General features: G+C 38.7%; 1 protein-coding gene across 1 annotated transcript in view; it reads right to left on the bottom strand.

The window, feature by feature from the left end:
- Positions 1-24,273, bottom strand: part of MAPK8IP3 (mitogen-activated protein kinase 8 interacting protein 3) — a 91,163-nt gene that overhangs the window by 49,360 nt on the left and 17,530 nt on the right. Inside the window, 3 exon segments of the mRNA XM_043971314.1 lie at positions 11,036-11,127; positions 11,508-11,578; positions 17,400-17,520. Of these exon segments, the coding sequence (XP_043827249.1) occupies positions 11,036-11,127; positions 11,508-11,578; positions 17,400-17,520 (284 nt within the window).

Below are 24,273 nucleotides of genomic sequence, written 5' to 3'. Positions count from 1 at the left end.
ACAGAATAATAGATTTAGAGATACAAAAGGATCTCAGAAGCCAAAATGTTCAACCCTCTCTTTTTATGGTAAGATCCAGAGAGGTTGACTCCCTCATCCAGGAACACAAAGAAATCTTGCTAAGAGTCAGAAGCAGGATTCAAAATCATGTCTTCCTTCCTCCAAATCCAGTGCTGTAGCCACCATAACAAGCTGCCCCCTCATATTAGTCCAAGTCTTCACTACCTCCATTATAATAGCCTCCTAACCGGCCTCTGTTTTTGGTCTTTCCCCTCTCCAATCCATTTTTCATTATGTTTTCAAAACAATTTGAATGAAATTGTCCCTAAACAAACCTTCAGTAGCTCAGCAGCACCTACAGGACTAAATACAGACCCAATGCGCTGTCACTCATGGCTGTCAGCGATCTGATGTCAATCTACTTTGCTAGCCTTATTTCAGACTACATTAGGAGCCAGTCCCCATCCTGTCCTAGGCTACTGCCCAATTACCTTTGCTTGTGCTTTCCTCATTTTTGAATAGTTCTCAGTCATTGATGTCATTCCCTTACTTCATAGTATAATTCAGGCTCTCCTTTTCCCCTAAGACCTTTCCTGACAAGCTCCAGCTAAAGGACAATATCCCCTCCTGAATCTCTCATGCCTTTGTCAAACTTCTCTTATTTTCAAAATCTTATATTCTATTGAATCTCTACTATTTTAAAATTCTATTCTAGCTATTGGGATATATTTTTAATTCTCTGGATTGGACTGTACGTTCCTCAAGGGTAGGGAATGCCATTTTTTCATTTTTGTATCTTCAGTCCCTAACAGTACCTTGCAAACAGAAGGGGCATAATAAATGTTGAATGAATAGATGTTTTTTCAGCAAGCAGATTTTCAAGTGTATTCTTCTATTCACGTAATATTTTCTATGGACAAGCTCATGGGGTTTTTAAGTAGAGAATGTATTAGATTTGGAATCAGGAAGAGATGGGTTCAAATGTCACCTCACATGTTTATTAGCTGATGACATGGCGAATCATTTACTTTCTTTCTTTTTTTTTTTTTTAGTGAGGCAATTGGGGTTAAGTGACTTGCCCAGGGTCACACAGCTAGTAAGTGTTAAGTGTCTGAGGCTGGATTTGAACTCAGGTCCTCCTGAATCCAGGGCCGGTGCTCTATCCACTGCGCCACCTAGCTGCCCCAAATCATTTACTTTCTATACCTCAGTTTGCTTTTATGTAATAAGGGGAAAAGAACAGGACATACTACTAATAAGGATGATGTGAGAATCACATGAGACAATGTATATAAAGCACTTCACAAACCTTAAAGGATAATATAAATACTAACTCATTATTTATGTAATTAATACTCTGCATTCTAAATACTTCTTCAGTCTCAAATTTTTTCTTTGTCAAGGTTAAGGAAACAGAAAATAAGAGAGAGAAGATCCCAAAGCAGTGTAACTGTCAGAATCACAAAAAGCTCAGAAGGGTCAAAGTTTCTGAGATCTGACTGCACAAATAAACTATTCCTGACAAACTCTGAGAGGCTAGGTGGAGGCAGTACAAAAATACAAATAGCAGTAAATTATTCTGGGAGATAAAGAAACATTTCTTATTTATTTATCTGGTTTTTTGCCAGGCAGTTTTTAATAATCTGATATGTTCTTATATTTTCTTTTATTTCTTAGATCTCATTGTTGTATGTTTTCTTTTAAAAAAATAAACATTTTAATTTAAAGTTTTGAGTTCAAAATTCTATCCCTCCTTCCATCCCTACCCTCCTCAATCCCCAAGGTGGTAAGCAATCAGATATAGGCTATACATGTGCAATTATGTAAAACATTACCATATCAGTCATTTTGTATAAGAAAACTCAAATAAAAGAAAAAATGAAAGTATTCAATCAGTATCAGTTCTTTCTTTGGAGGTGGATAGTATGCTTCATCATTGGTCCTTTGGGATTGTCTTGGATCACTGTATTGCTGAGAATAGCTAAGTCATTCACAGGTCTTCATCAAACAATATTGCTGTCTCTGCACAATGTGCTCTTGGTTCTGCTCTCTTCACTATACACCAATTCATACAAGTCTTTCCAAGCCTTTCTGAAATCGTCCTGTTTGTCATTCCTTATGGCACAATAATATTCCATCAACATCATATACCACATCTTGCTTAGCCATTCCCCAACTGATGGGCATTCCTTTGATTTCCAATTCCTAGCCGCCACAAAAAGAGCCACTATAGATATTTTTGTACAAATAGGTCTTTTTCTCTTTTTTGGGATGTCTTTGGGATATAAACCTAGCAGTGGTATTGCTGGATCAAAGGGTATGCACAGTTTTTCTCTCTTTTTTTTTGGTGAGGCAATTGGGGTTAAGTAACTTGCCTATGGTCACACAGCTAGTAAGTGTCAAGTGTCTGAGGCTGGATTTGAACTCAGGTCCTCCTGAATCCAGGGCCGGTGCTCTATCCACTGTGCCACCTAGCTGCCCCTGGTATGCACAGTTTTAGAGCCCTTTGGGTATAATTTCAAACTGCTTTCCAGAATGGTTGGATCTGGGAAATAAATAAAACCAACCATCAGCATGTTAGAAGCATTACCCAGGAAGCAGAAAAGATGGACCTGACATTTCCTGTCCACTCCACCTGGGATTTCCTTACACAGCTTACATATAATCCTTTCTCTATTAGGCTCCAAGTAGAATGTACAGAACGCAGTTCTTGTCCACGGAATACCTCTCTGGGGACCCTCATCAGAGACCTTACAAATATTTCCTTCAGTAACCTTATGTGAAATTAGTATAATGGAATCTCAAGCCTTAGGGACACAAGCAAATCTAACCCAGGCGCTGATATTAGAGATGGTAATGGAAAGCCAGGGGTTGGGGGTAGAGGCTCATTTCTACAAATAGAAGAAAGAGACAAGGCATTTTCATTTAAGTGCAATCAGTTTGAGAGTAGGGATTGTTTTTTTCTTTCTTTGGATTTCTCTATAAAACCTCGACCAGGCCTCCAAGGTGGGCATTTAATAAATACTGACATGATCACTGAGAGTCAGGCAACAAAGTCCAATCGACAGATAATTCTATAATCTGTTTAGGGTCTTGTCCACATTTTTGGCAAAATGTTTTATGAGCAGCAATAACCACCAGCAGTTTCTGACTTTAGGAAAAGGCATACTCTTGGTTTATTCCTTAAGTAAATTAAGAACCAGAATTTCTTGTCTAGTCTCTTCTTTGTAAACAGTGCACCTGCTGAAAAGACAGGAAGCAGGAATTCTGTCTTTGTATAAAGCAACGATGAGTTCAACATAATTTGGAACTCCTTAACCACCCTGCCACTTCATATGCCTCTTAGAAGGTGTAAATTGGAGGCAGCTAGGTGGCACAGTGGATAGAGCACCAGCCCTGGAGTCAGGAGGACCTGAATTCAAATCTGGCCTCAGCCACTTGACACTTACTAGCTGTGTGACCTTGGGCAAGTCACTTAACCCCAATTACCTCACCACTCCTCCCCCCCCAAAAGGCATAAATTACTGTGTTCCAGCTCCACAAACATCAAGAAACTGCTGTTGTGATCTGGTCCATTCAAAGAGTAATGGTCCATCTGTATTCAAGAAGGATTATTCAACAGAACTCCATGCCACAATCAGAATGAAAGAATCCATCATCTCCATTCCCCAGAACTATAGTTAATGAACACTGTTATGGGCTTTACCTTTTCCTCCATGACTGGCGAGGACTGCCGCGAAGTAACAAAAACAACAGCCAACATATAGCAGCAAGGCACAGAAAGCAAGACAAGAAAACAATCATTAGAGAGCAAAAGGCATGCAAACATATTTAAACATATGCTCACAATGACAAACAACTGTTCAGCAATGTTTCCAAGCCCAGGTGCCCTATTCTGTTCAACCAACCCTCTACATAAATGGACATAGGCTAAGACAAGACAAACATATTCAGGAAGACAAATGAAGACACTGTACATACCCTCTAAATATATGCAGTGAGTTCTCAAATATGTTCCTTTCACATACACACTCAAAGCAGGTGAAAATACATAAATGCACTCATGTGAATGAATATGTAGCTAAAACACATGCTCACACTAATATGTAGTAATAGAGTCATACATTTAGATTATACACAAATACACAGATACATACACCCCAGGAAAAGGAAACCCACATTCTCCAAATACAAATATTCTGACAAAACACAGTCATAATTCACATGAACTTTTATTCTCCAACTCTACAAAGTGAGATAGCAAATCATAGAGTGAAAAAAATAGCCACTTTCCTATTAAAACATCCAGTTTCAGCAGTGGACCACTACAAAAGATGTGGGCCCCTGTAGTGGTAGTGAAACAGCTAAAAGCAAGAATGTAGTGGAGGGCCATAATTCCCAAGGCAAAAAATGCCAGAGGAAAAAATAAAAAATAGCAATGTAGGAGAGATCATTGAGGATGGGGGGGCGGGGAGAGTTTCTCCTATTTTAGCCACAACTTCCTCAATTCCTAGCCATAAACTTGACCGCAACATGTGTTTACCTTCCATCAATTTTATAAATGAATTTGCCAACAAAATGAAAAAAGCTGATGTTTTCTATATCCCAATGCCTATTCCAGGGAGCTTGTGTGCAGATCTGTTCTTGTTGATCAGTCAGTTCAGTTGTGTTCAACTGTTTAGAGCCTGCTTGGGGTTTTCTTGGCAAAGGGACAGGAGTGGTTTTCCAGCTGATTTTACAGATGAGGAAAAATGAGGCAAACAAGGTTAAGTGATTTGCCCAGGGTCACATAGCTAGTAAGAGTCTGAAGCCAGATTTGAATTTAGAATGATGAGTCTTCATGACTCCAGGCCAAGCACTCTATCTACTTCGCCATCTAGCTGCCTAACAGGTCTGTTCTTAGACTGGTTGTAATCCTAGCTCCTTTGTCCTCCAAAATATCATATTCCAAGCCTTCCAGTCCTTCAATGTGGAAGCTGCTAAATCTTGTGTGATCCAGATGGTGGCTCCATGATATCTGAACTGTTTCTTTCTGCTGGCATGCAATATTTTCTCCTTGACATGGGGACTCTGGAATTTGGCTATAATATTCCTGTGAGTTTTGAGTTTGGGTTCTCTTTCAGGAAGTGATCGATGGCTTCTTTCGATTTCTATTTTAGCCTTTGGATCTAAAATATCAGAGTAGTTTCCCTTGATAATTTCTTGAAATATGATGTCTAGGGGGGCAGCTAGGTGGCGCAGTGGATAGAGCACCGGCCCTGGAGTCAGGAGTACCTGAGTTCAAATCCGGCCTCAGACACTTAATACTTACTAGCTGTGTGACCCTGGGCAAGTCACTTAACTCCAATTGCCTCACTTAAAAAAAAAATCCTCAAAATAAAAAATATGATGTCTAGGTTTTGGGGGGATTTTATGGGAACATGGCTTTCAGGTAGTCTAATAATTCTTAAATTATCTCTCCTCAATTTATATTTCTGGTCAGTTTTTCCAATGAGATATTTCACATTTCCTTCTATTTTTTCACTCTTTTGACTTTGTTTCTTGAAGTCTCATGGAGTCATTAGCTTCCACTTGCCCAATTTTAATTTTTAAGATGAGCTTTTTTTCCCCCTTTACCTCTTTTTCTACTTGGTCAATTCTGCTTATTAAGGAATTTTTCTTTTCAGTGGATTTTTGTACCTCTTTTGCCATTAGGCCAACCCTGTTTTTTTGTTATATTTTCTTTAGTATTTTTGGTGCCTCTTTTACCAAGCTGTTTATAATTCTTTTGCATCATTCTCATTTCTTTTCCTAATTTTTCCTCTACCACTCATCTCTTTCCTTAACTCTTCTGGGAATTCTTGTTGATCTTGGGTCCAATTAGCATTTTTCTTTGAGTCTTTGCTTGTATCTGTTTTCAGAGTGCTGCTTTCTTCTTAGTTTATATCTTGGTCTTTCTAGCCACTGTAGTAGGATTTGCTAGTCAAGTTCTTTTTTGTTATTGTTGTTTGCTAATTTTCCCAGCCTATTTCTTTTTTTTTTTTTATAACATTGAATATATTATACACTTTATTTTTTAAAAGCAAGTTATACAAAGACATTCATATACACATATCATAATCATTTTCTATTCTACCCCAGCCTATTTCTTGACTTTGAACTTAATGTTAAAATTGGGCTCTGCTCACCTGGGGTTGGGGAGCAACTGTAAAGAATTAATTGTTATTTGAGGTTTTTATGACCCCATCTTTTGGCTAGAATTTTTTAAAAAACCTCGGCGCATGCACTGGCCTCTGGGGCTCCACAAACAGCATGGTGCTCCACCCACTGGTTGTAGCCATCGCCATGGTATTGGCACCTCATGTAATCACCACTTGCCAACGCCTACATGGGTCTGGCAAAATTATAATGATTGGAAGCCCAGTGAGGGCAGTCATGTAACTGTCAGAGCGGCCAGCCAATTGGCTGGGAGCTGTGTGTGGTCAGTCTGGGGTCTGCTGGGAAGAAGCGAGATTTTTTCGCCATTCTAGCTTGAAGCTGGAAGGCGACAGGACACTGCTGTATGTTCTCAGCTGATTCCTGGGCAGTTTTGTTGTTCAGGTTGTATAATTTCCCTTTCCCCATTTTATTTCCTTTTCCTTGATCCTACTGATCCTGTTTGTGTTTTTTTAAGTTCGTTCTTGTTAAATAAATCCTACTCTGTTTTGAGGGAGGCTGCCGGTCTCCTTCCTTGCCTCAATATTGTGGTGAGTCGCTTAGCTAACACTCCCCAAATAAAAATTGGTCCCCACACAACCGTGCCAATCTTCAGGTTTTTCATGCTACTGTTTAAGAGGTAGTTCTGAGGATCTGCAGATTTTTGGTGCTTCCAAGGTGGTATGATCCTGGGAGAGGTATAGTCACTGTTCTCCTGGTCTGTGCTCTGGTCTTTACCCAGCAACAGACCTTGCTACCCTGAAGCCACAAGTACTAGTGCTCCTCTTGGCCCAGAACTGTGACCAGGGCCCCTGCTCCCTTGTGACCAACCACAAGCCCTCCTCTCCACCCTGGAACTGTGACCCAGAACTGTGCATAGGCAACAGAGTTGCCAATCAGTGGTAGCTGTTCCCAGTACTAGCAAAAGGTCCTCTGTAATCTCTAACTAGTTGTCAGACCCCCTTACTGTCTCTGGGCTGAGAGATCCCAAAGCTACTTCTGCTGCTGCTGCTGTAGCTGCCTCTGTTTAGTTTCAAAGCACCACACAATTTGATCCCATCCTCTCTTTGCAGCTTCATTTGACATTACTTCCCCTCATGATTCAGCCAAACTATATATGACTCTCATACACAATATCTATCTCCCATCTCTGTGCTTTTGTACTGATGTCTACCATGTCTGAAATGCACATTCTTCTCACCTCCACTTCAGAGAATCTCAGTTTTCCTTCAATGAACAGCCCCAGCACGACCTTTTTCAAGAAGCCTTTCCTGGTCTCCCCAACCACCAGTAACCTCCAAACACATTTTCTGGCCTCCTAAAATTCCACAGCAGTTGCTTTGTCTCCACCTACCCAAGAAAGAGGAGAGCTTCCTAGGCTCCCTAAGAATCCATTCCATCATGATACAGGTACCTTCTCTGGCCTCCTATAACTCCACAGCAGATGCCTTGCCCCACCCAGCTTGCTTTCTAGTTACACTCAACTGCCTGATGCCCTGGCACAACTTTATCTCAGCTGATTCCCTATGGACAATGATAATCTACCTAAACTCATTCTTTAATGATTAGCATATTCTTAGCCTGTCATAACCTTTCTATACCAGTGATTCTAAATCCTAGCTGCCAATATTTACACACCATTCTCCTCCCACTGATGGCCCCTAATTCCAATCACCCTGAATCCAACCTCAATGTCTCACTCAATAGCTAACTATTCCTTCCACTGTGTCCTGTGAATTGCCTGTTTCATAGGTAAAAAAAACCCAGCTTTCATCTAAAATCAAGGGAACAGAAAGAATGAGACTAGAGAGAACTGGCATTGTTAGATTTCCACTATCTTTATTTTCTACTAGCCTATATGAAATATTAGTGTAGCAGGCCCCAGACTATAACCTGATTTCAAATGTTATAAGCTCCTACAGCAAAGGCTCAAGGACAACCTCTCAACAAGACAAGCCTTATCAGGCAGTAAATAATACCACTTTGGCTGAGAGAAGAATGAATTGAGAGATTGAAGCTTCCCAGAAACTGATGTCTGACATTTCAGAGAATGAGCTTTGGTCTAGGACAATATAATACAGAAAGCAGCATGGCTAACTGGAAAAATCAATGGATTAGAATTAGAATACCAGGGTCCAAACCCACTTTTGCTACTTGTTATCTATATGACCTTGGGCAAGTCATTTCACCTCTGGGGCGGGGGGCCTCAGTTTCCTCATATGTAAAAAGAGGAGGCCGAATTCAATGGTGTCTGTGACCCTTTCTTGCTCTATATCTTTGATCTTATGATTTTGATGTTTGTCATTATAAATGGTTGCGTGATATTTTGAGGGGAGCAGTGACTAATTCAGAACACCTCAATACCATGTAGCCCTGCCCATAGTGCCTGAGACTGTAGATCAATCCTGCCTGACTACTGAGCTAAATTAGGAAAAATCTGCTTCAGGCAACACTTGGCTCTCTTTTTTCAGTCTCCAAGGTCTTTTTTCCTCCTGGGAGCATTGGCAGGGAAAGAACATGTTTGATGGAGATGGAATGTCACAGCTCCCAGGAAGCTGGCCAAAAGCCCAGCACACACTCAGAAGATACTGAAAGCAACAAAACTCTACCAGCCTCATTTTGGATTAATCCCGTTCAGCTTTTCTAGACAACATTTGCATGAAGAATTCTACTTCTGTTAAGAACTGAAATACAGTTAACTGGATATTAGCTCAGTAACTTATTACAAACAAAACCTTCTGATCAATCGGAAAGCTAGCATGAGATACCTATCTTCTCCCAGTCTCTCTGTTTAGATAGACTTAATATAACCAGGTAACAAAAAAGTCCTCTGCTCTATTATACTAATTAAAAGCATCAATAAGGGTTGTAGGTGTCCATTCTCTGTAATGAAGAATAAATCTGTATCTAAATATAAATAACAATCCTGAATTTTCCTGCAGATACTTTTTTTTTTTTTTAGTGAGGCAATTGGGGTTAAGTGACTTGCCCAGGGTCACACAGCTAGTAAGTGTTAAGTGTCTGAAGCCGGATTTGAACTCAGGTACTCCTGACTCCAGGGCCGGTGCTCTATCCACTGCGCCACCTAGCTGCCCCTGCAGATACTTCTTAAACACTGGTTATTTATTTATTCCATCTCTGCTACATATAACCTGTGTGACTTGGGCAAATAATTTACCTTTCCTGAGCCTCATTTTCCTCCTTTGTAAAATTAAAGTTGAACTAGATGATTTCTGTGTTCCCTTTTATCCCTAATTCCTATGATCTAGATAGCGTGTTGATTTTTCTTTTTTGACTGTACTTATTTGTTACAAGGGAGAGTTTTATTCAGCTGACAACGGAAGTGACAATGATGTAAAAAAAAAAGATATCAATAAGGGGCAACTAGGTGGTGCAGTGGATAAAGCACCGGCCCTAGATTCAGGAGTACCTGAGTTCAAATCCTGCTACAGACACTTGATACTTACTAGCTGTGTGACCCTGGACAAGTCACTTAACCCTCATTGCCCCTCAAAAAAAAAAAGACATCAATAAAACATCTAAATATAAAAATAATATTAATTTAAAAAAATAAATCAGGTATCTAGGTACCCTGTTCCCAACTTTTTAGGGTGACACAAAGGTTACATTTATATAAAATACAGGACCACAACCTAAATCAATTTTAAGGGGCCTGTAAATTAAGCTTAGGATAGGTGTCCATGTGTAGTCAAATCAAGGGAATTTGCAGAGGAGGGAACTCTTAAAAGTCTTTTGGTATGGGGTGGCTAGGTGGTGCAGTGGATAAAGCACTGGCTCTGGATTCAGGAGTACCTGAGTTCAAATCCGGCCTCAGACACTTGACACTTACTACTGTAACGATTGGAATGACGCCACCTGCTGGATACTTACTGTAGAAGAGTTCTGCCCATGAAGGGAAGGTCTTTGAGGGCAAGACCAGGCATCAGGAAGTGACGCGGATGAGTGGGAGGAGGAAGGAAGAGACTGGCGCTCGGTCTCAGGGTCTTTCCTGAGGACGCTGGCGGAGAAGGGAGCTAGAAATGCGCTCTCCCTTTAATAGATAGAAATCTAGGCCTTTTTCTCTCTCTTTACCAAATTCTTATTCTCCTTAATAAATGCTTAAAAGTCTAACTCTTGCTAAAGCTTATAATTTATTGGCGACCACTCATTAGATATTTTAGACAGTTTAGCTAGAATTTTAACCCTTAACACTAGCTGTGTGACCCTGGGCAAATCACTTAACCTCCATTGCCCCACAAAAAAGAAAAAGAAAAAAAAAGTCCTTTGGTCTTCCACAGGACCACTCCCTTATGTTGGCAAATAGAAGCCCATGAAGCCCATGAACTATTTTTACTTTAGGGGGTCCATTTTCTAGCTTCACTAAGACTGGTAAAACAAAGACAATGAAGCCCAAGTAATGTCAGCACCTATAGACTAAGGAGTCTCGAACTGATCAAAATCCAGGACTCAGAAGTATAAAGTTACTGAAGTCAGAGTATTATTGTTGACCATTTCTGGCCTCATAAGCATTTCAGCTTAATATTCATAATAGTGGCATAGGTCTTTTTCCTTCATATGTTAATTTTTCCCTGGACCTCCACACCAAAATGGAAAACCTTCCTAAGATGTAAAAGCAAAGAAAAGTAATCATATCTTCACACAATATTTCTTAGAGTCTCAGGAGTCTCAGCATCCATGTCTGTTCTCTATCCATGACTACACATACCAAGTAGATTCTATTCTTCTTGATTTGGAAGAATATAGACCTTTTTAAATGGTTTTCTTGTTACCATAATTCTCTACTTGGTACCTACTGTGAGAAAAGTTGACATTATACTAATATTCAGTCTTCTCATCATACCTTCTCCCAGGTAGACTGCCCTCTGTTTGGCTATTTCCCCCAACCTGTTGCATCTTGGATCGTTCAATGTGTTCTACATAGGTCTGGATCATCTGTGGAAAAGTAAATACTGATTAAGTAAAAGCATTACCTCAGTAAATTAATCTGTTTCTCTCTCTTTCCTACCCCCGACTAGCTGAATTTCTGGGCTCTGTGTGGTCTGTGGTGCTTCTGATAAGGAATGTAGTGAAAATAGAAGTATAATTCAAAAGTGGGGTGAACAAACTTTTAAGGCCAACAATAACCCAGGTAAACCCTGGAAAGCAGAGTAAAAATTCAATTGCAATGAAGATCATAGTAGACTGGAAGGGATAAAAGGAGATCATTCTACTTAGAAGATTTTAACCTCTTTCACCTCTTATCTATCACTGATTTTTAAGAATTTAGGTCATGGGTTGGGAGATGTTAGAACAGACCAAAATGGGACACATACCTCTGTGTGTCTCTGATGCAGGGCATTATATTCCTTCTTCATCTCTGACTCACGTTCCTCCAGTCGAGAAACTAGACAACATAACCATTATTGGTCAATGACATAATCTGTTTATTACTTACTCCATTCTCCCCTTTTGATAACCCTCCAAAGCTGGTACCTAGAGCCAGGGGCAGTATGATGCTGGGCACGAGTGTTTAAGCCTAACAGGAAATAGAAAGGCCTATGCAAGGTCCTTTCACTGACTGGGCGTATCATAAATATTTCCTAAGCACATAAGTAGCATCATAAGGAATTCTGGAGAAAGCCCATATTACTTAACAGAGAGTTCTAATAAAAAATTGTCTGAAGAAGACAGTTAACTTTCTCCAAAGGGATGATCCTACTGATAGGACTTTGGCTATGGGCAACCAGCAGAGAGTTAATACACCAGTCTAAGCTACTTAGCAGACTTTTATTTCATTTGACTTTAGTTACTTGAACAATAAAAACAAAAAAAACCCATCAACACAGTTAACAGTTTGACTTTTTCCTTAAGCAATTCAAATGGTGATTATAACAACAACTGCTCGTGTTTATATACTACTCTATAATTTACAAAGTACTTTCCTCAAATGAAATAGTGCTTCATGACTTAGGAAGCTCTTTTTCAAAATAAACCTATAAGACAGGTAGTACAAACATTATTTTCATACTTTAAAATAGCCACTGGAACAACTGTAAAAAATCTGTGGTCAGGAAGGTGGGTTAGCGGTACCAAACCTGGAGCTTTACTATAAAGCGGCAGTCATCAAAACTATCTGGTACTGGCTAAAAAATAGAGTGGTAGATCAATGGAATAGGCTAGGCTCAGGAAATGCAGTAGTAAATGACACTAGTAATGTAGTGTTTGATAAACCCAAAGACTCCAGCTTCTGGGATAGGAACTCAGTATTTGACAAAAACTGCTGGGAAAACTGGAAGATAGTATGGCAGAAATTAGGCATAGACCAACATCTTACACCTTATACTAAAATAAGGTCAAAATGGATACATGATTTAGACATAAGAGGTGATACCATAGGTAAATTAGGAGAGAAAGGAATAGTCTACCTATCAGATCTTTGGAAAGGAAAACAGTTTATGACCAAACAAGAGATAGAGCATATTATAAAATACAAAATGGATGATTTTGATTACATTAAATTAAAAAATTTTTGTATCAACAGAAGCAATGCATCCAAAATTAGAAGGGAGGCAGAAAGCTGGGAAACAATTTTTGTGGCCAGTACTTCTGATAAAGGCCTCATCTCTAAAATATATAGGGAACTAAATCAAATTTATAAGAATCCAAGTCATTCCCCAATTGAGAAATGGTCAAAGGATATGAACAGGCAGTTTTCTGATGAAGAAACCAAAGCTATCTATTCCCATATGAAAAAATGCTCTAAATCTCTAATGATTAGAGAGATGCAAATTAAAACAACTCTGAGGTACCACCTGACACCTCTCAGATTGGCTAAAATGACAAAAAAGGAAAATAATAAATGTTTGAGAAGCTGTGGGAAAATTGGAACACTAATGCATTGTTGGTGGAGCTGTGAACTGATCCAACCATTCTGGAGAGCAATTTGGAATTATGCCCAAAGGGTGATAAAGCTGTCTATACCCTTTGACCCAGCAATACCACTTTTGGGTTTTTTTCCCAAAGAAATCATGGAGGGGGCGGCTAGGTGGCACAGTGGATAAAACACTGGCCTTGGATTCAGGAAGACCTGATTTCAAATCCAGCCTCAGACACTTGACACTTACTAGCTGTATGACCTTGGGCAAGTCACTTAACCCTCATTGCCCTACAAAACAAACAAACAAACAAAAAATAGCTAGCACTTACACAAGTGCTTAAAGGTTTACAAAAATGCTTTCCTGATATTATCCCAAAGAAATCATGGAAAGGGGAAAGGGACCCACATGTACAAAAATATTTATAGCTGCTCTATACGTGGTGGCAAGGAACTGGAAGTTGAGGGGGTGCCCATAAATTGGGGAATGGCTGGACAAGTTGTGGTATATGAATACAATGGAATACTATTGTGCTGTAAGAAACTATGAGCAGGTGGAGTTCAGAGAAACCTGGAGGGTCTTGCATGGGCTGATGATGAGTGAGATGAGCAGAACCAGAAGAACATTGTACACAGTATCATCAACATTGAGTGTTGATCTACTGTGATAGACTATATTCTTCTCACCAATGCAATGGTACAGAAGAGTTCCAGGGAACTCATGATAGAAGAGGATCTCTAAATCCAAGAAAAAAAAAAAAAGGACTGTGGAGTATAGATGCTGAATGAACCATACTATTTCTTTTGGTTTTGGTGCTGTTGTTTTTTTCTATTTTGAGGTTTTCATCATTGCTCTGATTTTTTCTCTTATAACATGACTAATGCAGAAATAGGATTAATGTTATTATGTGTATATGTATGTGTACAAATATATATATATATATACACAAACCTATATCAGATTACCTGCTGTCTAGGGGAGGGGGGAGGGAGGGAGAAAAATCTGAAATTGTAAAGTTTGTATAAACAAAAGTTGAGAACTATCTTTACATGTAACAGGAAAAAAATAAAATACTTTATTAATTGAAAAAAAAAATCTGTGGTTATTTCCATGCCAGAATGCAGCACTAGATTGGGACTTTGGTGAAGAAATATTAACTTGATGTAAAGGAAGGGCTAAGAAAGTGAAATGATCTGTACTATGTCACAAAGCTGTTAAGTGACAGGTCTTCTGATTCAAAGTCAAATTATTCAAAGAATAATTAGATAGTTTTGCAAACTAGTCTCAGTCCATTATATTATGTTGCAATCAATGATCTTTTTATCCCTGAGTGGCACTAGCTCTAAGAAATGCCCATAGAAGGTCATAAAAAACTGGAGGAAGAAGAAAGAAAAAAGGAAATACAGATGAGAAAGGGAAAGAGTAGGGGGATGGTCAAGAAGATGGTTTAGCAGAATAGAGGCCAAGGCAAATCCTTCTCCCAACCTAACTGAAAATGATTCTTCCCCATCCTGGCTAGACAAGGACTTTTCCCACTTAACTCTAACCCAGCCCCTTCCAGTCACCATTTCCAACAGTTACAGGTTGGGCCTCTATTGTAAGGAAGACATGACTGCACACACCATCTACATGATCAAGGAACAGCCAACTTTCTAGAAGATCTTGGAGCCATACTACCTGCTCTGCAACCATTCCTATGCCTTACAGATCACCATTCTGTCCTATCAATGGACACCTGAGCTTTGCCATCCATCCTGCCTATTGTACTCTAAGTACAGACGGGCCTTTTTATCTACACTGCAACTGTAAACCCCCACCCCCCTGCCCAATGTATTTCTTTTTATTATAACTTGAGTTCCTTGAGAGTAGGAATTGTTGGGGCAGCTAGGTGGCACAGTGGATAGAGCTCTGGCCCTGGTTTCAGGAGGATCTGAGTTCAAATCCAGCCTTAGACACTTGACACTTACTAGCTGTGTGACCCTGGGCAAGTCACTTAACCCCAATTGCTTCACCCCCCCAAAATAAAAAAAATTTTTTTAAAATAAAAAGAGAGTAGGAACTGTCTCATTTTTCTATTTGTATCTATAGTGCTTAGCATGGTACTTGGCACATAGTAAGTACTCAATAAATGTTTTTTGAATCATTGAAGAAAGAATGAAAGAAGCAACAGGGACATCACACAGGGGTGGGAGTTACATTGTCTTAGACTATCATACCTGGTTTATGAATGTGTCTATCTCTCAATAGCATTCTGAGCAAGATACAAAGGAAAACTGGTGGGTAAAGGGTAAAGAAATTCTAGAGATCAGGGACCATATGAAACAGAGACAAAATTGGCAGGCTTTTATAGATATAGAAAAAATGGTACCAAAAAAAGGATATGTCTGTAGATGAAAAATATCTCTAACTAGTGAATCAATACTACAAAGACTTAAGATTCTATACAACTGGGGCAGCTAGGTGGCGCAGTGGATAGAGCACTGGCCCAGGATTCAGGAGTACCTGAGTTCAATCCGGCCTCAGACACTTGACACTTACTAGCTGTGTGACCCTGGGCAAGTCACTTAACCCCCATTGCCCCACAAAAAAAAAAGAAAAAGAAAAAGATTCTATACAATTGTGGAAAGGGGTGGTATGTACATAGGCAGGATTTTAAAATAGTAATTCTTTCTGTGGTAATATCTAGGCTGTCCCTACATTACTATCACATCTCCATTAGCACCACCAATTTCTATTAACCTAGTGGACAGAACTGTCATCTCTTACCAGGACCCCATTTAGTTCCCTGAGTCACTAGCATTTGCAAACTAGGTTAAAACTTTGGTTTAGGGAACCATGAGGGAGCTGTCAAAACCAAAAAAAAATCTCCAAAAGTATTGTATCACCAATCTCACTTCAACTTTTCAAAGAAATAAAGCACTGCAGCTGCTTTCCAAAATTATATGACAAAGTAACAAAAAATGTTCTGATCACAGCAAAATCTAATTATAGCAACCTCCCCTCATTCTTTAAAATATTCAGTTTGAGATATAGCAAGAATAATTAGATAGAGTAGATAACTTTTAACATTATGGTCACTTTGGGGCAACTAAATGGTGCAGTGGATAAAGCACCTGCCCTGGATTCAGAAAGACCTGAGTTCAAATCCAGCCTCAGACACTTGACACTTACTAGCTGTGTGACACTGGGCAAGTCACTTAACCCTCACTGCCTTGCAAAAAAAACAAAAACAAAACATTATGGGTCACTTTTAACAGAAATGTTTAAAACAAGGAAAAACAATTTCCTACTCTACTGCTTAAGTACCTTTCCTATGAACTCCCTTTGCTGTGAGTTGTCTTCTCCTTGACCAGGGGTTTGCCTTTTTTTGTATCAGAGATCCCTCTGGCAGTCTGGGGAAGCTTATAGCCCATTCTCAGATTTACATTTTTAAAAATTTATAATTGAAGGAAAGAAAATACTATCAGTTAGAAGTTACTGAAAATAGGGCAGGTAGGTGGTGCAGTGGATAAAACACTGGCCCTGGATTCAGGAGGACCTGAGTTCAAATCTGGCCTCAGACACTCGACACTTACTAGCTGTGTAACCCTGGGCAAGTTACTTAACCCTAATTGCCTCACCAAAAAAAAAAAAAAAAAAAAAAAGAAGTTACTGAAAATAAAGATGAAAATTTTTCCCATCTAAATTCATAGACCTCCTTAAATCTACCAAATCTGTCCTCTGGTCTTCCCCTGAATCAGCCAGGACTGCCTTTTCCGATATCAGTGAAATGGCAGCTCCAACAGATGATTGCAATGTTTGAGATTAAGAAAGAGGAAACATTCTTTAGTATCATTGATGGAGAGGCCTGGTAACCCAGTGAAAACAACATAAAACAAGGTATTGTTGTTCAGTTGGTTTTCAGTCATTTCTGACTCTTTATGATCCCCATTTGGGATTTCTTGGCAAAAATAATAGAGTGGTTTGCCATTTCCTTATCCAACTTATTTTACAGATGAGGAAACTGAGGCAAACAGGGTTAAGTGACTTGCTCACACACACAGGTAATAAGTGTGTAAGGCTAGATTTGAACTCAGGAAGAAGAATCTTCCTGATGCCAAGCCTGGCACTCTATCCACTGAACCCCCTAGCTTCCCCCAAAAAACAAGGAAACAAGGACTTAAGTAGGTAATACACTTTGTAAGCACAGAAACTAATCTAAACCAGAAAGCTGCAATGATATCTAAATTAAAAGATGCTGTCTGAACTAAGAATATAATTTATTCTTCTCTAGTTCTTTCCCCTCAAAGATCTCAACACACTTCAAGCAATCTTAGACAAAGATTGGGTTATACATATGAGGGTACTTACTTTGATCTGCATAGTTTTTGGCTTTTAGCTCTAGCTGTCGAGTCTGGAACTCATAGTGTTCAACCTGGATTTGTAGATCTTTCTTTTCTTGTTCCAAGGCATCTTCAAACTCAATGAACTTCTACAAAGGAAAAGAACAGAAAAGCATGTAAGCAGGTATAGGTAACAGAATCACGGACACCTAGTATTAAAAGAGAACGAGATTTTATGGGATTTAGAATTGTAAGGGACATCACAGATCATCTAATCCAACCCCCTCATGTCATAGTTATGGAAAATGAGGCCCAGAGAAAACAAATGAATTGCTCTGTGTTTCGCAGCTAATAAATAAATAGGTTGGCTTCCATACTAGAGGAGTTGAGGGAGTAGAATATGATATTTTAATGAGCAAAGGAGCTAGGATTACAACCAAGAATAACCTACCCAGTGTCAACAGGCAGTCACAACATCATGAGACTTACGTGAAAACCAGGTTATTACAAGAGAAATGAACATGCATGGTAACCCAATGGACTCAAAGTTTTTACAGAAGTTTACACTTTTTTTTTTTTGTGAGGCAATTGGGGTTAAGTGACTTGCCTAGGGTCACACAGCTAGTAAGTGTCAAGCGTCTGAGGCCGGATTTGAACTCAGGTACTCCTGACTCCAGGGCCGGTGCTCTATCCACTGCGCCACCTAGCTGCTCCAGAAGTTTACGCTTTTATAATAGTAGGCCAAAGGGATTCCAGGAAGGGGCAAAACGTGCAGGGGGAGTGGGGGGGTAGGACAGTGCATCAAACAAAACCACTGCCCCTGGGGGAGAAGTAGGGCAAGGGCAAAAACTGTATTCTTTTCCCTTGGAAACTGCTAAACTACGAAGATAGGAGGGTCCTTATCTGCAGAAGACCCCAACTGCACCAGCAGTATCCTAGCCTAACAAAGACACCTAGTGCCTGTCTTGCCTCCCAAGGACACATAGGGAATTCAGCTTGGGATACAACAAATTATGTCAGCTCAGGGGGAACTTCGTACTTGACATATTCAGGGCCTCCTGCTCTGAGTCCAGTGTTCCAGAAAAATATGGCAACTCAAAAAGAAAAGTTCTGGCGATCCTTTTAACAGCCCATAATACCAGTAAAACTCAGTGTAAGTCTTTGGGGAAAAAATAGATATTTAATAGAGGACCTTTAAGTATTCCTGATGAAAATACCAGAGCTAAACTGAAAATCTGACTTTCAAATACAAGACTCAAGAAAAGCATAAAAAGGTAAATAGGTAAGAGTAACCATAAAGGTCTCAATAAAGTTAACCTGTTTACATTCCTATATGGGAAGATGATACACTCCTAAGAACTTTATCATTATTAGGCCAATTAAAAGGACTTTACATAGACAGAGGGCATGGATGTGAGTTGATTATGTTGAAATGATCTTCAAAAATAATGAAGGGGGGCAGCTAGGTGGCATAGTGGATAAAGCACTGGCCCGGGATTCAGGAGGACCTGAGTTCAAATCCAGCCTCAGACACTTGACACTTACTAGCTGTGTGACCCTGGGCAAGTCACTTGACCCCCACTGCCTTACCCAAAAAAAATAAATAAATAATGAAGGGAGTGGCTCAGGTGGGGGAGGGGCACAGGCTCATCAGAGCTGACAACAACAACACACAAAAGCTAGTTAAGTAGCAACTTGGTCTGGGGTCATCTACAGACCAGGGAACAGGCCAGGCGAGTGAAGAACCTGCTCCTCCTTAAATCATACCAAAAAAAAAAATGAAGGGGTGTGAAAGAGGAATGCACTGGGAAAAGGGAGAAAGATAACGGGAAATTTTCTCACATAAAAGAGGCACACTGGGAAGAGCTTTTATAATGGAGGAATAGTGGTAGGGAATGCTTGAACCTCACTCATCAGAATTGGTTTAAAGTGGGAAGACTATATATACATACTTAGTTGTAAAGAGAAATGTAACTTACCCAATAAGGAAATAGGAAGGGAAAAGGATAACAGAAATGGGAGATGATAAAATGGAGGACAGATTAAAGGAGGCAGTGGTTAGAAGCAAAATAGACTTGAGGAGGGACAGAATTAAAAGAGAAAGAAACAGAAGAAAATGAGATGGAAGGAAATACATAGTAATTATCTGTGAATGTGAATGGGATGAGCTCACCCACAAAACAGAAGCAGATAGTGGAATGGAGTAGAAACCAGAATACGACAATATTTGTTTCCAAGAAATGCACTTGAAACAGGGACACATAGATTTAAAATAAAGGGCTGGAGTAGAATCTAATATGCTTCAGTTGAACTAAAAAAAAGCAGGTGTAGTAATTATAATCTCAGACAAAGCAAAAGCTAAAATAGATCTAATTAAGAGAGATAATCAGGGAAACTACAGTTTGCTAAAAGGTACCATAGTGTCTGAATGCAGACTGAAGCATATTATTTTTACTTTTGTTGTTGCTTTTTTGTCATTGTTCTTGTTTATTCTTTCTTGTGTTTTTTTTCTGTTTTGTTCTGAATAATGTGGAAATATGTTTAACATGATAGTAATGTGTAACCTATATCAAATTACTTGCTGGCCTCTGGAGGGGGAAGGGAAGGAAGGATAGGAGAAAAACTTGGAATTCAAAAAAAAATCTTTACATGTAATTGAGAAAAATAAAAAAATAACATAAAAAAATAAAAGGTATCAGACAATGGAGTAATATAAAAAATTTTTAGCAAGTTTCTCTGATAAAGTCCTCATTTCTCAAATATATACTAGGTATATATTTAACTAATGAGTCAAATTTATAAAAATAAGAGTCATTTCCCAACTGATCAATGGTCAAAGGATATGATCAGGGAGTTTTTTTAATAAAAAAAAAATCAAAGCTATCTATAAGTTATATGAAAAAAATTCTCTAAATTACTATTGATTAGAGAAAGGCAAATTCAAACAACTCTGAGGTACTACCTCACACCTATCAGAAATGACAAATGCTAGAGAGGATGAGGGAAAATAGGTACTATAATTGGATTGTAAGTGGAGTAGTAAATTGGTCCAAACATTCTGGAAAACAATTTGGAACTAGGCCCAAAGAGCTATAAAACTGTAAATACCCTTTAACCCAGTAACACCACTATTAGGTCTGTATCCTAAAGAGAACAGAGAAAAAGGAAAAGGACCTAGCAGCTCTTTTTGTGGTGGCAAAGAATTGGAAATGGAGGGGATGCACAACAATTAGGGAATGGCTGAACATGCTGTGGCATATAATTGTGATGGAGTACTACTGGGCTGTGGGAAATGACAAGGGGATGGTTTCAGAAAAACATGGCAAGACATATGAACTGATGTAAAGTGAAGTGAGAAGAACTGGGAGATCACTGTGCACAGTAACAGCAATGTTGTAATAATGATGAACTGTGAAAGGCTTGGCTACTTTGACCAATATAGTGATCCAAGATGGTTCCAAAGGACTCAGGATAAGAAAATGGTATTCATCTCTAGAGAGAGAATGGATACACTCTAAGTGCAAATTGATTGAAGCATAATTTTCTCACTTTATTTTTTTCTTGCCTTTTTTTGGGCACTATGGCTAATATGGAAATATATTTTGCATGATTCCACATGTATAACTGATATATTTCTTGTCTTCTCAGAGAATGGGGGGGGGTGGGACAGAATTTGGAACTCAAAATCTAAAAAGAAAAGAACGCCAAAAATTATTAAATAATTAATTTTGATAAAGAAATGAACAAACAGGTTGCATGCAAGACTTCAGATTCTGGGCTCTATTACAACAACTTGCCGAACTTAAGAAATCATATGTTACAACTCCAATATTTTACAGATGAGGAAATCAAGCCAGGAAAGTCTGAATGGCTTAATGTTACATTTAGGAAGTTAATATCAGAGCTGGGACTAGAACTCAAGCATTATAATTTAGGAGTTATTAAGAGCTGAATATTTTTCTCACTCTACTATACTATTTCTCATTCTCTATAACATATACTCATGTACCATAACATATAATCATCTACTCATTCTCTAAAACAAAATTTTCATGTAATACAGGAGCATACAACAACTGTAGTCAAAAGGAGAAAAATGACCTCATACCATAATATTTTCTAATCAGGCAACACAATATCCTAAGAGACTTTGAGAACATGTTACCTTCTGCCTATCCAGTGAAATTGGTATGAGGAGTCTCTAATTTTCCCAAAAGCAAGATGTCATCTCACTCTATGAAACATCTGAATTAGGTGCTACCTGCTTTTGTCCTAATCAAACTGTCAAGTACTACCCAATTCAGAATTAATGGAAGAATAAAAAACACAAAACAAAACACACACAAAAACACTTAGCTTCTTCTACTATATTATGAACTGTAACATTCCTATTCTTCAGATACCAAAAGTAATATAAATTTATAAAATGTATTTAAATTTAAACTTATAAAATTTACTTCAGAATAAAAGCAAAGCAAGATAAAACTGGGATGAAAATAAAATACATTCAAAATTTAAAATATACTAATAAATAGTTATAAATTAAAACAAAGAAAACAAAAAGAAAGTTAGAGCCTTTAGAAATGAGGCAGAAGAATTTTTGGGACAATGAAGGGTTTAAATAAATGGTTCACTTTTTCATATAGCAAGTTTGCTAACTACTTAGATAAATCAATGCTTGCCATGACTTTATGTTATTTATAAAACCTCATTCACCTGGCCCTGTGCATACGTACACACATACATAAACATATATTACATACATATAATAGAAATTAGGAAAAAAAAAAGAAATTAGGACAAAAATGTGTCTATTTGTGTGTATCCATATCTCTCTCTCCCCCAAAAGAGTTTTCCAGCGATAGCCTCTAAAAGATCTTTTTGTAGAAATGACTTCTGGGACTCTCATTTAATGACTCATTCAGGGTAAGATGTGGGAGGGAAAAAAGAAACCCAAAGAGGGTAAGAGGGGGAATAAAAACGGCTGGGGAATAGACAAGGAAACAAGGGAGTATTCAGAAAGAAAAAAATAAATCCTATACTCATTGCATCAAATGCAACTGAGGTCAGATAGACTTATGGGGAAATACCTTCATAACCAAGGAAAATCTTACAAATATAAGAGATGTGAAGAAAAAATTTTGAACAATAAGATTTCCTTCAAGAATCAACTGAAGCACTACCTTCTAGAGCAGGCCTTGCCTAGACCCAGCAGCTGTTAATGTCTTTCCAATAAGAGTTACCTGGGGGGGCAGCTAGGTGGCGCAGTGGATAGAGCACCAGCCCTGGAGTCAGGAGTACCTGAGTTCAAATCCGGCCTCAGACACTTAACACTTACTAGCTGTGTGACCCTGGGCAAGTCACTTAACCCCCATTGCCCCGCAAAAAAAAAAAAAAAAAAAAAAAAAGAGTTACCTGGGGGTCCAAGACAGTTCCAAAGGACTCATCATGGAAAATGCTCTCCAAATCCAGAAAAAAAGAACTATGGAATCTAGATGCAGATTGAACCATACTGTTTCTTTTGTTTTGGGTGCTATTGTTTTTCTTTTTTGAGGTTTTTCCTTTTTGCTCTGATTCTTCTCTTATAACACGACTAATGCAGAAATATGTTTAATGTTATTGTACATATATAACCCGTATCAGATTACTTGCTCTCTTGAGGAGTGGGGGAGGGAGGGGAGGAAGGGAGAAAATTTTGAAACTAGAAATCTTATAAAAAACAAATGTTGAAAACTATCTCTACATGTAAATGGAAAATAATAAAATATTTTTATAATAAAAAAAAGAAAAAGAGCTAGATGGAGAACAGAGAAAAAAAGAGTTACCTGGGGGCTGTTTTCTGTGCCCATGTTGTCTACCTAGTTAATAGAGAGTTCCATAAAGGCAGGGTCTGTTTCATTTTTGTCTTTGTATCCTGGGCACTCAGCTCAGTACACAAAAATTGCTTCATGATGCGAGCTGAATAAATGATTTTGAATGAGGACATTAAAATGAACACAAGTAATTTTCTTCAAATCAACCTCCCACTTCTGAGTTCTACCCTCAGACATGTGCTATCTTAAACCTAGCTTCATACTCTGTCACCAGAGATTTTGTTTTGTCTTTTCTTTTTGCAAATATATTTTATCTCTAAATATGACACCAGGAGTCGATTGAGAGGCATGTCCAAATAGTCAAGAACAACATGTGACAATGCAGAAAAACTTAAATCCAGATATGCAGAGAACTGGAGAACCCCAGGAACTGATGGGAAAGAACCTCAAAAGCCATCTCAATCTATTTCATACCTGAACAAGAACTCCTTCAACAATATACTTGGTAAGTGGCCATCCAACTGCTTGGAAAGCTCTAGAAAAGCCCATGTTTGCCAAGGTAGCCCATTTCTCCTTAGGATAACTTTAATGCTTACAAGTTTTCCCTTACACCCAGCACTCAGCACTGTGCCTAGGACATAGTAAGTGCTTAATAAATGGTTGTTGACTGACTGACACTCTGCTTAAATCTACTCAGGGGCGACTCCACACAGTTTCTAGTTCAATCTTCTGGGGCCAAGTAGAACAAGTACAATGCCTCTTTGGTATAACAGTCCTTCAAGCACTTGAAGAGAGCTATCAAGTTTCCCTATAATCTTTTCTCCTGCAGGCTATCTCCACTTCCATCAACCAATCATCATATGAGATAATAATGAGAAACTTCACCAATCTGGTCACTGCCTCTAGTTATTTTCCAGATTGTCTATGTCCTTCAACAGACAAATACAGAATACAAGGCTCTAGATATGCCTTAAAGCAGCACATTCATTCAATCTATCAGTCAATTCTTTTCTGTCCTTTTCAGTCCAAACATCATTCTCTTTGGCAGAGAAAATAACCTTTCTTTGTAAAATAGGAGTGGATGAGTGA

Source organism: Dromiciops gliroides, chromosome 1, assembly GCF_019393635.1.
Source record: "Dromiciops gliroides isolate mDroGli1 chromosome 1, mDroGli1.pri, whole genome shotgun sequence".
NCBI lineage: Eukaryota > Metazoa > Chordata > Mammalia > Microbiotheria > Microbiotheriidae > Dromiciops > Dromiciops gliroides.
Note: the sequence above shows the minus strand (reverse complement) of the source record. Positions and strands in the feature narration are given on the sequence as shown.